Source organism: Gallinula chloropus (assembly GCF_964237585.1).
Source record: "Gallinula chloropus genome assembly, chromosome: 2".
In the NCBI taxonomy this organism is placed as follows: Eukaryota; Metazoa; Chordata; class Aves; order Gruiformes; family Rallidae; genus Gallinula; species Gallinula chloropus.
In genome coordinates, this window is record NC_140086.1 from 47,406,435 (window position 1) to 47,423,910 (window position 17,476).

General features: G+C 37.4%; 2 protein-coding genes across 2 annotated transcripts in view; one reads left to right on the forward strand and one right to left on the reverse strand.

Moving 5' to 3' along the window:
* Positions 1–4,665, forward strand: part of B4GALT6 (beta-1,4-galactosyltransferase 6) — a gene marked incomplete at its 5' end in the record, with an annotated part of 31,304 nt that extends 26,639 nt beyond the window's left edge. The window contains 3 exons of the mRNA XM_084279742.1: positions 2,156–2,278; positions 3,138–3,239; positions 4,451–4,665. Of these exons, the coding sequence (XP_084135868.1) occupies positions 2,156–2,278; positions 3,138–3,239; positions 4,451–4,598 (373 nt within the window). The 3' untranslated portion in view covers positions 4,599–4,665. The remainder of the gene's footprint in view (positions 1–2,155; positions 2,279–3,137; positions 3,240–4,450) is intronic.
* Positions 4,666–9,076: 4,411 nt separating this feature from the next.
* LOC311188652 (transthyretin-like) lies at positions 9,077–15,561 on the reverse strand. Its single transcript, XM_084260111.1, has 4 exons — positions 15,451–15,561; positions 13,699–13,820; positions 11,117–11,252; positions 9,077–9,418 (listed from the first exon to the last, which is right to left on the reverse strand). Exons 1-4 carry the CDS (start codon positions 15,517–15,519, stop codon positions 9,311–9,313), a joined length of 435 nt encoding a protein of 144 aa, XP_084116237.1. The 5' UTR covers positions 15,520–15,561; the 3' UTR covers positions 9,077–9,310.
* Between the last annotated feature and the right edge of the window lie 1,915 nt (positions 15,562–17,476).

Sequence of the window (17,476 nt, forward strand, 5' to 3'; positions counted from 1 at the left end):
TGGACAAATTCTCCATCAGGAGAGGAGTGGCCAGCAGGGACAGGGAGGTGATTGTCCCTCTCTACTCTGCCCTCGTGAGGCCCCATCTGGAGTACTGTGTCCAGATCTGGGGCCTCCAATACAAGAAGGATGTGGAACTGTTGGAGAGGGTTCAGAGGAGGGCCACAAGGATGATTAGAGGGCTGGAGCACCTGCCCTACAAAGAGAGGCTGAGGGAGCTGGGCTTTCTCAGCCTGGAGAAGAGAAGGCTGCGGGAGGGACCTCATTGCAGCCTTCCAGTACCTGAAGGGAGCTTATAAGCAGGAGGGGAATCAACTTTTTAAAAGAGCAGATAATGGCAGGACAAGGGGGAATGGACTAAAGCTAAAGGAGGGAAGGTTTAGATTAGATATTAGGGGGAAGTTTTTTACAGAAAGAGTGGTGAGGTGCTGGAACAGGCTGCCCAGAGAGGTGGTGGATGCCCCGTCCCTGGAGGTGTTCAAGGCCAGGTTGGATGGGGCCCTGGGCAGCCTTGTGTACCTCCAGGCCTGGAGGTTGGTGGCCCTGCCTGTGGCAGGGTGGTTGGAGCTCTATGATCCTTGGGGTCCCTTCCAACCCAGACCATTCTATGATTCTGTGATTCTATGATTCTATGAAATTGGTCAACCTGACAGATCAAAAGCAGTGTACTGAAAATGTACTCTGGGTTTGGACTTCAGGTTGCCAGCCAATTAGCATTCAAACTTTTAGAAATAAATGCATTAAAACCAAATACATATTTAATATATCTTTTTATTTACAGAATACTTATGTATTTCTATATACATTTATAAAATGTCTAAATACAGATAAAGTTCATTAAATAAATAAATATATATAGAGAATACATATTTCCAAAATCTAAGAATAAGTATGTATTTATATATACAAAAAGTGCACATGCACCATACACATATGAATAAAAACCTCGAGTTCCATAAACTGTCATACCCCAGTTATTTTTGGTTGGCAGGTTGATTTTGGTTGTTGGTGGTTTTTGTTGGTTGGTGTTTTATGTGATGGTGTTTGTTTTCTTGGGTTTTCAGAACACCTCTTATTTCAATTAACTGCTGTAAGGAATGTGTAATAGCAGCCTTCCCCAAAAGGTTTGGTTAAATATAGTGTTTCCAGAGAGATCAGAAATTACATGACTCTTTCTTTTTCTTTCCCCTTGCATTCTGGAATTTTGTTCTTCATTGTGGTAGTTGTGTTCTAAGCAATGGTAAATCCTTTTGTAGATAGTCCTAACTCCTTGAAGGTTCCAGGTTTGGAAGTGTCTCCTGAGAAAAATATTCAATTACTTTAATTTGATGAAATTGTGTTCTGTTCCTGAAAGAACACATTTTACTGTAGCAGCTTCTGGGTTAAGGATGCAAATCAATATTGATGGAAGTAAATAGATACATACATTTTTATTTTTTTTTTTAATTTAAAGCTTGACAGTGTTTTGAGAACTGGAAATCACATTGTATGGGCATTAGTATGTTATATAGCTATAGTGGCTGCTTGTGTAGGCCAGCTGCTTATAACTGAATGTGTTACTGTTTACTGATTAAAATTCTATAAATCCTTTTGATTCAAAAATTTAGATTGTAGAATTGGTAAATTGTTCTTCATAAAGTATGTGTTTCTCTGTACTTAAATAAGAGCTGTTACAACTGTTTTTCCCAAGTTTTAAGTGTTATAGGTTATAGTTCTGAATGAAAATTACTGATGTGCTACCAATTTGTAATTTTTTTCACTTGATTAAACAGGGTTTTTTTTCAGTTGAATAGGCCAAAAAACAATAGCTTGAGGGCTTCACTTGACACTTCGGCTTCTGGTCTAAATCAACCATCTGAAATAAATCACAGACTTTTGTTTCAAGTGGTGATACTAATTTGAGTTAGAATCTAAGCATACCTTTTATACAAATCAGACACTACTGCAAACATTTTATTCAGCTTCCACATATGCTATTTCATGCCAGTGAACTATGAACCAGTTTCCTTTAGTGAATACCTTCAGCATCTGTTCATCTCTCCCTAGTTTGGGGTTCTTGGGTTGTTTGTTTTTTTTTTTTGGAAAGGTGCTGTTTAAATAGAAGGCTACCTGTCTGAGTTCACACAACACCACAGAATTTGTCTTCTGTTTTCAGCCTTCCCTACAATGAGTTCTTCGGTGGTGTGAGTGGACTGACGGTAGAACAATTCAAGAAGATCAATGGGTTTCCAAATGCCTTTTGGGGATGGGGTGGAGAAGATGATGATCTTTGGAACAGGTACATGTTCGTTTCTTACGCCTTTCTCACTGGTCTGTGGTACCCACCCCTTGGGGGTAATTAGGTGGTTTTTTGTTCAGTTGGTACTTTTTAAAAATACTTTTTAAATGAAAAAATTCTAACATTTTCAAAGAGTTCACTTCAAATGGTATGTTCTGATATTTCTGAAGGATAAGTTTAATGTTGATTTTTCTTGGCTTGGGGACAGTCAACAGGCATTAAAGAGATAGGTCTTGTACTAAATAACAGGTTGAACAACAAATGACAGTATTAAACACACTGTGTCTCATTCTTTCTAGTCTTTTGTGGCTTAATTTTTATTTTAACTAACATTTCTCTTGCTGCTAGCATTAAGGAATACTGTCCCACAAACACGGAGAGTAAGCATGAGTTTAAGTACCTTTCATGTCTTAGTAGCAATGTTTGTGACAGAGTTTAACTTGTGAGTATATTCACAGGCACAGACAGGACAATGTACAATACTCACGAACTGCTCACAGTAAGCAGCTGTGAGATATTCCAGGTGACCTGTTGAAACTGTATGCAAGAGTTTACATATGAGATGTATTTTATAGGAAGAGTTTGCATGTTTTTATTCTTTTTCCTTACTATCCTCACATTTTTCTGCTGTTATACTTTAAGAACAAATCAGGCAATGGAAATTATTATTGTTTTACACTCATTAATTTTGTCAGCTCTTTTTAGGTTAGGAGTGGTTTGTGGTTTTTAGGAAAGGAATGTCAGTGAACACAAAAACTTCACTTTAAAAGATTGAACGTGTCTCTCTCACTGTTGGTGTAACCTGTAAAAAACATCTTTTTAATACTCATCATACAAATGTTTCTGTATTATGCTGTAGAGTTCACTATGCTGGATACAATGTAACAAGACCAGAGGGAGATTTAGGGAAGTACAAATCCATTCCTCATCATCACAGAGGTGAAGTCCAGTTTTTAGGACGGTAAGAAAAGCAAAGATCTGTACAAATACTAGACTTAAGTAATATTTTTTCTCTTACATGCATATCTTCCACACATACAAATAAGCAGTCAGTGTTTATCAGTGTTATTCACTCTTTAGTGCTAAACTTTGTATTTCCTTGAATGTATTATGTTATTTACCCATGAGAGAGTCTCAGTTTGTGTTTCAGAAGATATTGTCATCATAATCTTTGCAGAATGTTACTGTTCCTTAATAGTTTGGGCGTTAGTGCTGTCGGGGCTCAGTTACCTGATTAATTGGGGTATTCTGCAGCTAGAGATACAACTCCTGTGTGAAAATAGACTTTTAAACTCCTCAAGGATTGTTTTCTTTCATCATATTTCATTCTTTTGAGATACAGGTCTCTTCATTTCCTGCTTACATTGACAGAAACCTTTTCTTTTGGGGTTCCTTTCTTTGGCTTCAAAAGATGCAAAACGCTTTAACTGGCTTGGACTTCTGGTGGCCCTAGATTAGAATAGAAACTTGAATGTAGCAGATGAGCTACACACAAAAATTAGAATGTGAAAAACAAAATATAGGGTTTATAATGCATTTTCAGATAATTAGAAATACTGCTCAATTCTCTTATCAATGGGGGTGTCTCAGAATATCTTTTTCTGTTTTATTCGTAATCTATAAATGGACACATACAGTAGACATAAGTAAATACATGATACAAACTAAAATGTGTATATTAGTGACTTGGGTGACATTTTCCATCACCTCAGATTTACATGCTTGCAAATGCAGGAGTCTCAAGAATGAAATGAAAAACAGATCAAATGTTTAAATGTATAATGATTAACAGCGAAGGTTCCTAAATAATATTTGAGCTCCATAGCTGACTTTCATATTGCAAAACATGAAGAAATTGAATGTTCTTCAAAAATAAAGTTTAGTTTGAGACCGTAAAAAATGTATATATATTAAATTGCTTTCTTTGTTATTTAGTCTTAATTTCTATATATGAACATAAACTATAGGTGTATTAAAGCACAGAATGTAGCTTGGTTTTAAAGCTTGGTTTTAAAGCTTAGGTAGGTAATTTGGTAATATAAGGGTTGAAAGGTGGTTTTGGAGTTTTAAGCATATTTCAAAATTAAATAACTGTTACAGTATCTTGTCTAACTAACTGAATTGTTCCTTGCAAATCTTTCTTGTGTTTTCTTCTTCCAACTCCCTCTGCAGATATAAACTTCTGAGGTATTCCAGAGAACGTCAGTATATTGATGGGTTGAACAATTTAATATATTCTCCTAAAATACTTGTCAGTAGGTTGTATAAGAATATAACTGTTAATCTCATACCAGAACTTGCTCCTGTTAGAGATTATTGATGGAAGTGAAATGACAAGCTACCGTACCAGAGTAGACTTTTAACACTGGAAGCTACCAACAGACACTGTAAAACAAACCCAACAAAAACAGCAGCTTAGAATTAGAGATGTTTTGACCATTTGATGAGAAGTATTTGGGATAAGAAGTGATTGTATGTACCGTACTGTTCTGAAAGAAAAGCCAGCAGCTACCACTCAGATGTTTACAGCATGAGACTACTGTTCAAGCCTTCATTCTTCATATTATCTTATCTTAACCACTCAACTAAATAAACTGCAGAAAACAGACTTGTAGCTTCTCTGGAAGTAGAGGCAGAGGCTTCTTCTTCCAGGAATTTTTTTTATACTAAAACACCCCCCACCCCCCCATATTTAAATGAATGCTTTTGTTTCTTTCTAAAATGTGGTTTGTAAATATGTGATGTAAATTAATGTGTGTAAATTGCTTTTAAATGGCTCAATATTTTATGCTTCAGTATGTATTTGAGTGTGTTCTCGTTTGAATTCTATAGGAATGTTTTTATTAGCATGAAAGAACAAGTGTAAAATATAAGTATGCTTATAAAAGGTTATACCTTATGTGAAACGAAGGATATATTAATTGTTGGCCAGCTATGACTGTAAACTGTTATACTAGTTTTGAGCTCTAGGCCTCCTGCATATCTATATAGAAAAATCAATTTCATATATGAACTTAATAGAAAGAAAGCTTTTAATTTTATTTATTGCCAGCAAAACTGTATGATGCCCTGCCTGCCATCTGAATCCTATTTATATGCATATTGCATGTGTATCGCAGAAAATCTTGCGGTTGTTGCGTATTATGATCTACAGGAACTCTTAACTGTTTCCAAGTGTGCCACTAGTGTCAATGTCAGGGATTTTAATGCCTAAAACAATGTGTCTGGGTGCGTACAGTATTTTGGTATTGTTCTTTTTTTTTCCTCTTTTTTTTTTTAAATCCTAGTAAACAGCACTTTTATTCCTCCAAAATCAGAAGAGCCAAAAATGTGTCTTCATTGGAAGAATATTAAAGTTAGATTTTTAAAGAAAATAATAAAACATAGTTCTGGTAGTTCTAATGCTTGCTTTGTGGGATTTCCAGAACCACGGTGTTGGTCAGACTTCCGCTGGTGGTGGTGATGGCATAAGTGAGGCATAAGTGGAACTGAAAGCAGGCCAATCCCAAGTGGTTTTTAAAATTCCACTTACAATATATTAATCAATATAGCTACTTAAGGACCTATTCTGGTAGAGTGCTGAGTGCTTCTGTGATGCACCAAGTATCCTCAAGTCAATGACTTTCAATGAGATTGAGGTTGCACGGTCCCACTAAGGATTGGTCCTGTCTGTTTCTCTATTTTTGTGGTGTTATATGTATGAGTAACTAGCCTCTTTCCTTGGCTTATAATGAAAAACATATCTTCTTTTCTGTTTGCTTGTAATGTTATGCTACCTAAAAGTATCCCACTACTAAGCATTATTTTTTCCTGATATTTTTTTACATCCCTTGTTAATACTAAGGAAAAGGACCGGATCATTTATTTTCTATGTTAATGCAAAGATGCTGACCAAGTTCTACTAAACTGTTTTGTTTGTCACAGTTACTCAACTCTTAAGGAACCAAAGACTGACTTCTGCTCCCATGAAGGATGGAAAGCAGTATATAATAAGGATTGTTTATCCATAGAGTGTTCTGTAAGAGTGTTGACAAAGAATACTAACTTTAACTCATTACTGTGTGTTGGTTTCCTGAATTGCTGCCGCAGATGGTGTGGTGCTTTGTACGTTTGAGTTTGTTTGCCATAAACACCTTTCATTTCTTTGTCATTCCCAGCAGCAAATTTTGCCCTTTGCCATTCTTCAGTACAGTTATGAGCTTAGTTGTAGGCATCCCAAATATTTAGTAGAAATGTAGTGATTTAAGTAGTTGACAAAAAATTGTAAGGGATATTTTAAACCATATTGGAATTACCTTAAAATCTACCAGTTCATCTGATACACTTTAGGAATGATTTAATGCAGTGAAAATAACAAAAAGTCAGCGTAAAGTGAACAAAACATCCTTCAAAAGCATGCTTAAGTGGTCTGATCATCTCCTGATATATTTTTCTATAACTGAGTGTGTAGAATATTCTGAAGCATATGGATAAAGGGGAGATTATTATTTCATTGTATGAACAATTATATCTTCAAAATAAAACTAGTCTTATTTCATAACAGACTAATACAATTCTTTAAGGACTGTTGAATTAATTTTTTTAATCCCTGATGTAATTTTGAAGTGATTTCTGGTTTTCAGTACAAGTGCACCTACAATTTAACACCTATGATTATGAAACATCCTTTGATACTGTAGGTCTGTACTGTTCTATAAAGCATGCTTTTGTGCCCAATTGTAAGGCACTCTGTGAAATTAATGTGCAATTTTTAAACATTCTAATGCCTATGTATGTATATTAAATACATACTGTATTACACATGCTGTGGCTGAACTAATATAACTTTACAGCTCAAAGTGATTAATTGTTGTATGGTCTTAGAAAAATGTGAGTTAAACACGTATGTTGAATGGATATGACACATAGCAGACTTCCTGAAAAGTTTACATTTTGGTGCCCAAAGTGATGATTGTTAATTATAAATTAACCAACATTCTTCTCTAAGTACCTTTTATCACTTTGTTGGGAAGTTTTAAAAATTGCCATCTTAAATTACGTCAAAATAGTGTTTGTATACTACCTGCTTGAACTCAGTCCTATCATGTAGTGAATTTTAACATAGACAGTGCCTTCAAACAAAATAAATGCGATGCAGAACGAAGTTGTGCATGTCCCTTTTGATATTTTCATGATTCTTGTAAGAAGTAGAGAGAAGCCAATCACAATTAGCTTTTGCATTGCTGACAAGGCAAATTAAGGATGTCTGCTCTTCAAGCAATGAATGTGGATGGAGAAGAGAGAGTATCTTACAAGATCCTGAAGCTCTTGCAAATTAACAAGTAAAAACATTACAGAAATATAAAGAGTGGAATCTGGTTGCTATGCTAAGATAATCTTAAACCCATTTGATATATGTCAGATACAAGTAAAAATTTTGCAATAGACAGTGCGTTGAAAAGAAAGTGCAAAATGTCCTAGATCGTGCCAGTCTATTTTTTTATCATGTTTACTAATGACTGTTGTAGTGGGTTACTAATGAGCCAGTTACTTAAAAATATTAAAGAGATCCATTATGTATCAGCAAGAGAAAGTGTACTTAAGATTATTTTATTTGTAGAGGTATGTAAGATAGGCTTAATGGAAAAATGCACTGAAACAAATGCTGGGAATTTTCCTGTGTACTATCATAGCTTTGGGTTTTTTTGTTGTTCTTGAAAATGTTTGTACTTTTTTATCATTGTCTTTTATGAAATACAGTGTTCTAAAGATTGTGTTGGCTTGTTTATTCTGAGGTTCTATGGAGAAGTATCTTCCTTGTGTTTTGTTTATTGACAAAGTGATGGTTTTTCCAGTGCTTAGTTCCTGAGAACAACAAAAAGGAAGGACACTTGGCCAGCAAATTGAGCAGGTTAGGCTGTGATGGGATCCAGCCTAGGCTAATGAATCCTTTACTCTCTATTCATATTTATGTGCTTTCAGCTTTTGATTTTATTAGGCTACACAAGTCATTTTTACATACTTTTCCAAGTCAGGGTTGCTATTTTGTTGAATCTCAGGTTGCTTTTCTCTATGCTTATTTGTATTTATCTGTCATCTTCCTTATATATATGGGTTACAAGAATGAGAAATAGAAGGATTCATCCGTATTTCTCCTGGCATTAGATATGGAGTTAGTTTTCTCAGGAATCAGCCCTTATCGTCCTTATTTTCCTTTGTATCTTACAGCTATTATGAGTGTCTGGTTAGAGGTATGCAAGTAATTTTAGGTCAATTTGAAGACAATTTTTATGGAAACACATGAATAAACTTCATGTAAGTCTGATGGATGTACTTTTCTGCAACACTGGATTTGGACTCTCCATGAAAGTGTTACCAGTTATAATATATTGGAAAGCAAGAAAGAAGGCATTTTAACTGTGTTTAAGTATGTTATAGCAACCTTAAATGCTCTTCTACCTTGCTGTTGCTTGTAAGCTGCTTTTGCTTCTATATCTTGAACTCATCTCCCAATTCTGATTTGTATCTGATGATTGTGGGGAGCCCTGGGTAGTAGTTACATCTGACTTTGTTGTAGGCTTCAGTAATAAGTTATAAATGGTGGTAGGTGGTGGATTGCATTTCCTGTATGAGTACTTTTCACAGGGCACCATTCAGATGTGTTTGGTTTGTTTCCTTTGCAAGAATGGAGTGTAGTTTATTAGCTTCATGTATGGCTTCAGTTTATTCTCAGAATCCCAGTTTCAATGTGTTTGTTTCCAAAGTAAATATATTTTTTCAAACTCCAAAGTTGTATTTGGAAGAGCACAACTTAAAGAATACAGAAACACAGAATACTTTTATTCAGAAAAGTGTTTGAAAACAAAGTCAATGCACATTATTCGTCAAGTTAACAAAGTGAATAAGCCACTTGACTGTCACTGTTAGTGATTTGTCTGTCACTGTTAGTGATTTACCGTGAAATCTAAAGCTGGTGCTACGGTCAAACTAAGTTCTTATCATTTATGGAAATTTTAATTTACACATCTAAATTTTCATGCTTAATGTCAGCTTCTATTCCACTGGCTCACTAACGACTGCTGTAGTTGAGTAAGAAAAGGGACTGAGAAGAACAGCAATGGAGTAATGTCGATAACCAGAGTCATTAGCTGTGAACACCACCTGGAAAAAAGAAATACAGGACAAATAAGTGATGTCTATATATGAGCCTTGAGGGAATCATTGTGATTGTTTTATCAAAGCGCCCACAGAACTTGGAAAATATTTTCTTTTGTGGTGATTTGATTGGTGTGATCTGTGACCACCTGTTGTGCAGTTTTTCAACTGGTTAAATATCCTTTGCTAAAAGCATGCATGTCACTACTTAAAATTTCATCAAATATACTTATTACCCAGATTGGGGGTTCTTTGTTGGTACACAAAAATGGCAACAAGTTGTGGCTTTTTTTTTTTTTTCCTTACTGAAGATCTACAATGATTGCCTTCATTAAGAAAACCCAAACAACACCCAAACAAAAACCCCACAGCGTTCTTTCAAGTATTTGAATACTTCTGTTGCTCTTATGAAGTCCTGAACTGTGAGGAACAGAATCAAACATCCTGCCCATCAGGCTGAAATATGAATCAATGAGTTTATTCAGTCCTACTTCTGTATGTAGTAGGTAGAGAAGGACTGTGTTAGTCCTTTGGCAACAAGGTGGTAATAACTTGGTTTACATCCCTTTTAACATCTTCTCCATCACCTTATGTCCTGTCCTTTGATAACTTCCTCAGTGTTAGATAGTGCTGTGAGGTGACAGTGGTCAACTTGTAAAATAGTCGCAGGTTAATAACAGTGTGATGTATAGCTTCTGCTCCTTCCAACATCAATAAAAAAGAAGCATTTGAAATCACCAGTGAACTGAGCAAAACATTATTCCTACTGAGGGTTACTTTTAAGAAAGGAAGCTCTTACACTGTGGCTTAAATTAATTTCTACTCTTGAACGTTATCTTGATGTATAATCAATTTACTTGCATGCTGTAAATCTTTCATTGTTTATTCCAGTTATCACAGATAGTTTTACTATCCAGCATTTACCTCCGTTATTGTCTAGAATAGGAATGTCATCTCTTGTCCATTGCAGAGAGGAAGAGATAGGATTTAACCCAGATGTTTGTCAACTCTCAAGATGAGTGGCTCTTGGGCAGCAGCTATAAACTGTACAGCTGATGGTCTCATTCATCTGTTACAGTTCAGCAGCAACTAATACGGGACTACTGCTGTTACTAACAGGGTGTATGAAAGAGCTGACACTGTGTGGGTAAGGGGACATCCCCCATGGAGTCCCAAACCTTGCAGCTGGCCTCAGTTGGCACCTGGTTTGGTCCACTTGCATCTAACCAGTTTATCTGTCTCATGCAAACTAAAAAAGGCTTTTTCTGTTGTGAACTGAGGATCTGTCACCCAGAACATGCACAGTTCATACTTTGATTGTGTTTATAACTCAATTATAGATTTTGTCTGCAGCTGTACAAATACTGGATCCAAAAGGCAGGAAAATTCTTTTTCCAGGAGTCTTAAAGAGTATTTGACCTGTTCTTCCTCAGGTGTCTAGAAATAGTCACAGAAGGAGTCACAGGCTTAAGTAGAGGTAGAAGGACAGAAAACCTTGAAGTGATGCATCTGAGAGCTTATTGAGAGCTACAGGGTTGCTAGTAACTAGGTTGTCTCAGAGTATGTTGTTACAAAGCACTGAGCCTGGGTTTAAAGTATTAATGTGAAAAGGAAGTTCAGTGTATGCAGTTAGTAACTGCAGCCTAGACTTATAAACTGTCTTTATTCTTTGTAGCTGAAGTACAGGACAAAACGAATACTCACGTCAGCATGGTGATGGAAGGGATTCAAGCCCAGCCTCTTCCAATAAGAGGCAGTGTCAAGCTCAATCTTGTATAGCCCTGTTGCAAATTGTTCTTTAGTTGTGAGTTCATGGAGCTCTCCGATGTCATTGGTTTGTCTGTGACAGAAGAATGCACTTTTATGTTTTGGTTAAAAGCCTGAGAGAAATGCAGTTCTTGGCAATCGAACGCAAATGACGCTCTGTGGGTTAAGTAATGCGATGAATGCTGCTATTGATCTGCAATAGCTGACGTCCATCTGTGTTACGGATGCTTCAGAGCTTATCTTGGCATTTGCTACTTCCACGATCGCCACAGCAGATGGCTGCCTGCCACGTCACTGCTCTGCATAGTTTGGGGGTGAGCCAAAAGCTGGCAGCGTTGTTCATAGCCTTTTGGCAGAGTCTTGGAGTTAATTAAATGAACCCACTCAGAGGGAAATCTTCACTGCTGTAAGCAATGTGGACGTTCTGCGATGCACTTACTGTGCAAGTAAGTAGGGTCAACGCTCTTGGGTTTTCTCCATAGTTCTATTTCTTATTTAAATGTATTGAGTTATTTTATCAGTATGAGTATTTTTACAGTGGGTTGTTTGAAATTCGAGATCTGCGATTTGAAATGACTGCAGGTCAGCCAGCAGTGTAGCCTTATGGAATTCCTTGTTGTCTGTATTGATCGGTTGGCTTTCCATCCTCGACAAACAGATGCTTTTGTTTGATCTGAAGGTGCTATCAGTGCTATCCAAGGCCACAGTACTGGCTTGAAACTCTACACCTTTGAATGCCAACCAATTTAGGACTCTAGAACCAATATTGAACGCTGTCTCTCAAAGGCATCTCATGGTTGAAACCTATTTCTGTGAAATAAGTTATGTAAAACTAGGTTTTTGATTAAGTAGGTTATCAGCAAGTAACAATGTTGCTAGTGCCTGATTTTAGTAGTCACAAACCACTGTTTGTGGTCTAGCTGCCAGATCTTTATCTGAAGATGTTTTACTGAAATAGCATGCAGAGAAAAAACGAGCTGAATGGGGTTTATATCCTTGTCCAATGCATTACTTAGGATTTATGCTGTAATATAGCATTTAACTATGAAGTCATAGAACCCCATTTTTATCTATGCTCTGTAGTCAGTTATCAAGGCTTTTTTTTATCTGTTCTGTTTCTTCTTTGTCATGTATTCATTGTGATGTGATACTTCTGTTTAATAAGCTTTCTGAGCTAAAACAAACATATCTTCAACTAAGAACAGTTATTTCAGAACCTCTTGCTAACACTGAGTTATTTACAAATTAACAAGGCTGGAGCAATGGACTTAATATTACCAGGACTTCTGCGTCCTTCATCTTAAGGTTACTTCGTTCTGTTATAAATGTTGTGTGTTTTTAAAGCTTCAGTCAACATCTAGCTGTTGAGCCATGTATATTTATATAAAGCCTCTAAGCTCAGATTTGAAAATCAGTAAACAACCTCTTAATGGAAAATTTTGAGTATTTCCAGTGACAGAATATGTGTGAAGCTGCCTTCTTGTTTGAGGGGTGGGGAGGCAATTTGCCAGCCCACTGCTCTACTACACCAAAGAGTCCCTTACGTAGAGTTTCTCATGGACTTTTCTAGAAATGCATCTGAGTCTGGGGTCCCACTGTTCCTGCATTGTATCTGCTTTGAGTCCTTTCTCAGTTTTTAAAGTAGAACAGATTTAACAGACCTGGAAAGGTCTCAAGTGAAACTTTGCAACTATCTTGAGGAGGTCAGTGTGGGAATGGGACATTGCTTGTTGAAAGAAGAATATTCATTCTGTGTACCTCCTACGAATTTTTTCCATTTCATTTCAGATTATACTTTAAGTAAGAATTCCTTTAGATTTAATATTTTTCACAGTGTTAACATATGCTAAAAAATAGTCATCTACACTTGAAATTCTACAATTGGATTTTTTAAAAAGGCATGGAAACATTTAAATATCTGGGAGATTCTCTTTCTCTTATTTTTAGATGTAACTGCTTGTCTATGGGGGAGGAGGTGAGAAAGCTTTTATCCCCGATTTTTTTCCTCCTGGCTGATTCCTTGAAGCAAAGGCGGCTATCAGATGTGATGTGTATGTTCAAAACAGTTCCATACTTTCTTTTTAAAGCTCTGGTGATGTATGAAATGAAAACCCATTTAGAAAGAACAACAAAGGTAGGATTCCCACACCAGAGTCTTAGTTTCAAACAAACTAAAAGATTCTGCCTATTCTTTTGGTAACAATGCAATGCTTCATTGGTGGGTACTAAAAAGTAATGTGGTTCTTTGTAATGAAGTGGAAGAGAAGAGATGATTGAATTAAAGGATAGTTTAAAATATATTCCTGTGCTCATAGGAGTTATAAAGCATTCAAAAAAACATTTTGGTGGTTGAAATTAGTACATTTAAAAGACAATCTGCAGCAAATTCATTCAGTAGTAGGTTATCTTTCCTCAAAATAAAAGACTTGTGTTAGAGAACATGAAATGTTTTTTTTCAACTATTTGGCCTCTTCCCATGGCCTTTCCCTTCTTCCACTAGTTATTTTGGAATGACTTACTTTGAATTTAACAGTTCCCAAGATCCATCTGCAGCTTCTTTATATATCTTAACTGGAACATTTGGAGCTGGACTTCCTCGGACTGAATCCAGAATTTTTATAAAAAGAGGGTGCTTGGAGTCCTTCAGATAGGAAGAGAGAATTCTTATGTGGTAAGAAAGGTGAGTGATGGTGCATAATAAAGCAGCAAGGAATATTATTCTTCAGAACTACAGAATATACCATATGTTCCTCAAGAAGATCACTGTGCACTGCCTGTGAGAAATAAAGCCTGAAGCTGTCCTGGGGGCTGGGTGTGGTGGAACCAGGGAGGAAGATGCTGGGAGCTGTTCTGGGTTTTGTAGCCAGGTGCACCAGGGGGACACTGCAGCTGTGTGTGAGAATGTGTTTCTTGTTGGCATAGCTTAGCTACATCATCTCCAGCATGAAGTTGTAACTAAATTGTGACCTCAAAAGGAAATAATTAAATCATCAAAGGTAGTAGGAATGCTTTAAAAATCTCCCTATGTATTTTGGAATGGCAATTCGAGCACAGCTTTCTAGATTTGAGAGCTTCTGATGTCTCGTTGCCATAGAGTTACTTAATTCTGCTGTAAACTTGGTAAGCACCATGTACAGACTCTCTCCTAACACCATGTAGGACCAGATTTGTCAGTCCTGTGCTGCTGTGGAGGGATCTGAGAGGAAAACCTTCCTTAGGAGATGGGATGTCTGTAGTTTCACTCCCAACAGGTTTATCACCCACAGTGGTGATAAACCATGCCCTGATGTTTTATCTCTGTCAAAGGTAGAGTTGAATCAGGGCTTTGACCTTCCAACACTTAATTCTGTAGACAAAAAGTGAGAAGACAGCTTTGTTGAAGGTGCTGATTGGGGGTGATGTTGGAATAGCAACCATTTATCTCCATCTAGCCATTGCAAAGTGAGTTATGATGTAGATGGTGAAAACTAACAGCCTTCTCTTACATCCCCTCTCACAGTCTGTGATGTACGGAATGTCTCACTGGCCAGAACCCCTGCCCTACGTCAGACCAGTGTTACCAGCATGTATCTGTACGGCCTGTGCACCCCGGTTTTTACACCCTGGGAGGGCAGTGAAGGCCTGCTTCCTCGCAGAGGCAGGTCCATTCCCCAAAGGTCAGAGCTTGACAGGAAGGAGTAGTGGGAAGATAGGGAGAGAGAGAAGTCTGTTCTATGTAAACTTCAGGTTGAAGCGTCCGTGTCCAGCTTGCTTTGTGGGAATAAAGGAGCCCTCTGGAAGTGGGATCCTGTCTTTGGCTCTGCATATTGAGATCCCTTCTTGCTTGGACAGGAAAGAGCTGTAGTGGGTAGAGCAGTGAGGAAGAGGAGTAGAGAAGGCATTTCTCCAGCATGGATGTCACAACAGGAAATGAAATTCCTCCCAGCAGGAGCTTGTTCATTGTGATCTAAGGGTAACTAGTTACTTTTCAACAGGCCCAAGGTTTTTGTGTAGTGAGTATTATATTTTTTTCCTTTCTTGTCCTATGTTGTTTCTCCATGCAGTCACAGAGTCTAATGACAAGGGCTGCTTCTCTAACCATAAAGCCCTCTCACTAACCACTAGGCAAGGAGACAGAGGGACCAGAAGAGCACTAGGAGAGAACTGCAGTCAATATACACCATAAAAATAAATACGATGAAATGGAATATTTTTCACTTACTAAGTAAAGTATAAAAAGAAAAAAGCTGGGACTACATCAGTATGAAGGACCTCAATCCTGAGACACTTACCTGTGGTGCAGCTTCGGAGGACAATGCCAGGCCAGCTAAGAAAACAAGAAGTAAAGAATGAAAAGCCATTTTGCCTACCACTAGGAAGTCTCAGTGCCAGCAAGTAGAAACTGATGGGATCTGCGATTTTTATATCAAGGCCTCTAAACTACAGCTACTTATCAGAAAACCCATATGACTTTCAACATGCTGATTCCTACTATTTACTCAGTAAACAGTGAGAAAATAAGTAACCCATACAAACATGAACCTTGTCTGCAAAACTAAGTCTCTTGTCTGCAAAACTAAGTCTCTTTTGTCGTTGCCTATGGAAATATGAGGAATATTGCCTGGATCACTCAATGGCAGTGATCTGCTTTCTTGGAGGGGAAAAAGAGTCTACTCAGATTTTATTTCTGGTTTTGCTGAGGAATAGCACTGTATGGATCTGGCGTAGTTGTGAGAAATAAAAAACTTCTTGTCAACTCGGCAATTTCATAATTTCTCAGTGGTTATGAGTTGGCATAACTTACCCATGTTTATCTACTAAGAGATTTCTGTTAGTGGTGGCCATTCTCCCCAACTCCAGATAAAAGATAAGTGGATAATGTCTCAGCTATCTAGTTATCTCGTGCCTTCCCCTGAAGGAAAAATGTTACTTTTGGTTTCCAGTTAGATAACACACCCAGATCTGAAGCAGAGTCAAACAGAATTTCAAGTCTTGCTGCTCACTTGTCCCTTAGGTTCAGTACAAGTTCAGGATGTTCCCTGTACAACTGCAAGTCAACTCCAGAAGCATCTGCTTAATTTTAGGGAAATGTTACTTATTGAAATGAAACTTTCTGATCTTTGGTTAGACACATGCACAGACACTCTCTTACTAGGTTTATCCTGTCATTAGATGGATGACTGTGCAGACTGGCACTGGCTTGTTTTGTTGGTTGGTTGGTTGGTTGGTTTTTTGGTTTTACTACACCCATGTGAACATATTGATTGATTTGACTACACCTGTGTGAATATTTTTATGTCCTGTTTTGATGGCTGGGCATAGCCCTCTACAAAGCAAACCTCCTGGTTTTCAAGCACCATGATCAGCATGCTTTAAGATGGCTGCTGTTTTGAAACTATTTGCACTGCCTACAAGAGTTGTGTAACTGTGGTAGTGTCCAGACATCAGGGGGGAAAAGTAACCAAATAGTGATATGTTAAAGGCAAGCTTTTGTAACTTGTGAATTCACTTGGTGTGTGGTCATCCCAGCAGGCTCTGGGTGTAGAGATAAACTCCAAGGACAGCTGCAGATGAGTGCTGGTGGTTTCTGAATGGCATGATTTCATTAACTGCCTCTGTAGTTTCCCTAATCCTGTTAAAAAAACAATTCCTCCGCTTCAGGGTATTTTAAACACAGTAGGTCATCAGTCTGCAGAAATCGCTGCTCAAGCCCTCAAAACCTTTGGTTAGTTTATCAGCAACATTATTTGAATCACATTCAGTCTGCAGCTTACCTTTTCCTGTTTCTAAAAATATGAAGAGAATATTAAGATGATGCTTCTATTTTAGAACTAGAGATTTGACTTACTAATGATTTAATTGGAATGCCCCTAGATGCATTAGCCAGCTGGGTTAAAGATCAAAGTTGTTAAAAGCAGTGCTAATTGAATTTGCTTCAGAACTTTCTTGACTGATTGAGCAGCAAACTGTAGTCTTGAAATTACAAAGTTGAGGTTTACCTGAAGTTTTAAGTAAGGTACACAGATTTTTAACTCTTTCAGCTCTAGGGATATATGTATTTCAACAATCTTCCTGCCTTTTTTTTCTACCGCTGCTAGGTATCCAGAATTTCTCCTGTGACCTAGTTAAAGGTGGGACTACATCTTCTGTGTATAAACTATAAGTAGCATGAATGACTCGCTTTTGGTCAATTTTTTTAAAGTAGCACAGCTCTAATAACTTTCTTATTTTGAGCCACTGCATTTGGTGAGACTTTTTTAAAGTAGTGGAGGACGAGAACAGAACCAAATCAAGTGCCAAGCCACGCATGATTTCCAG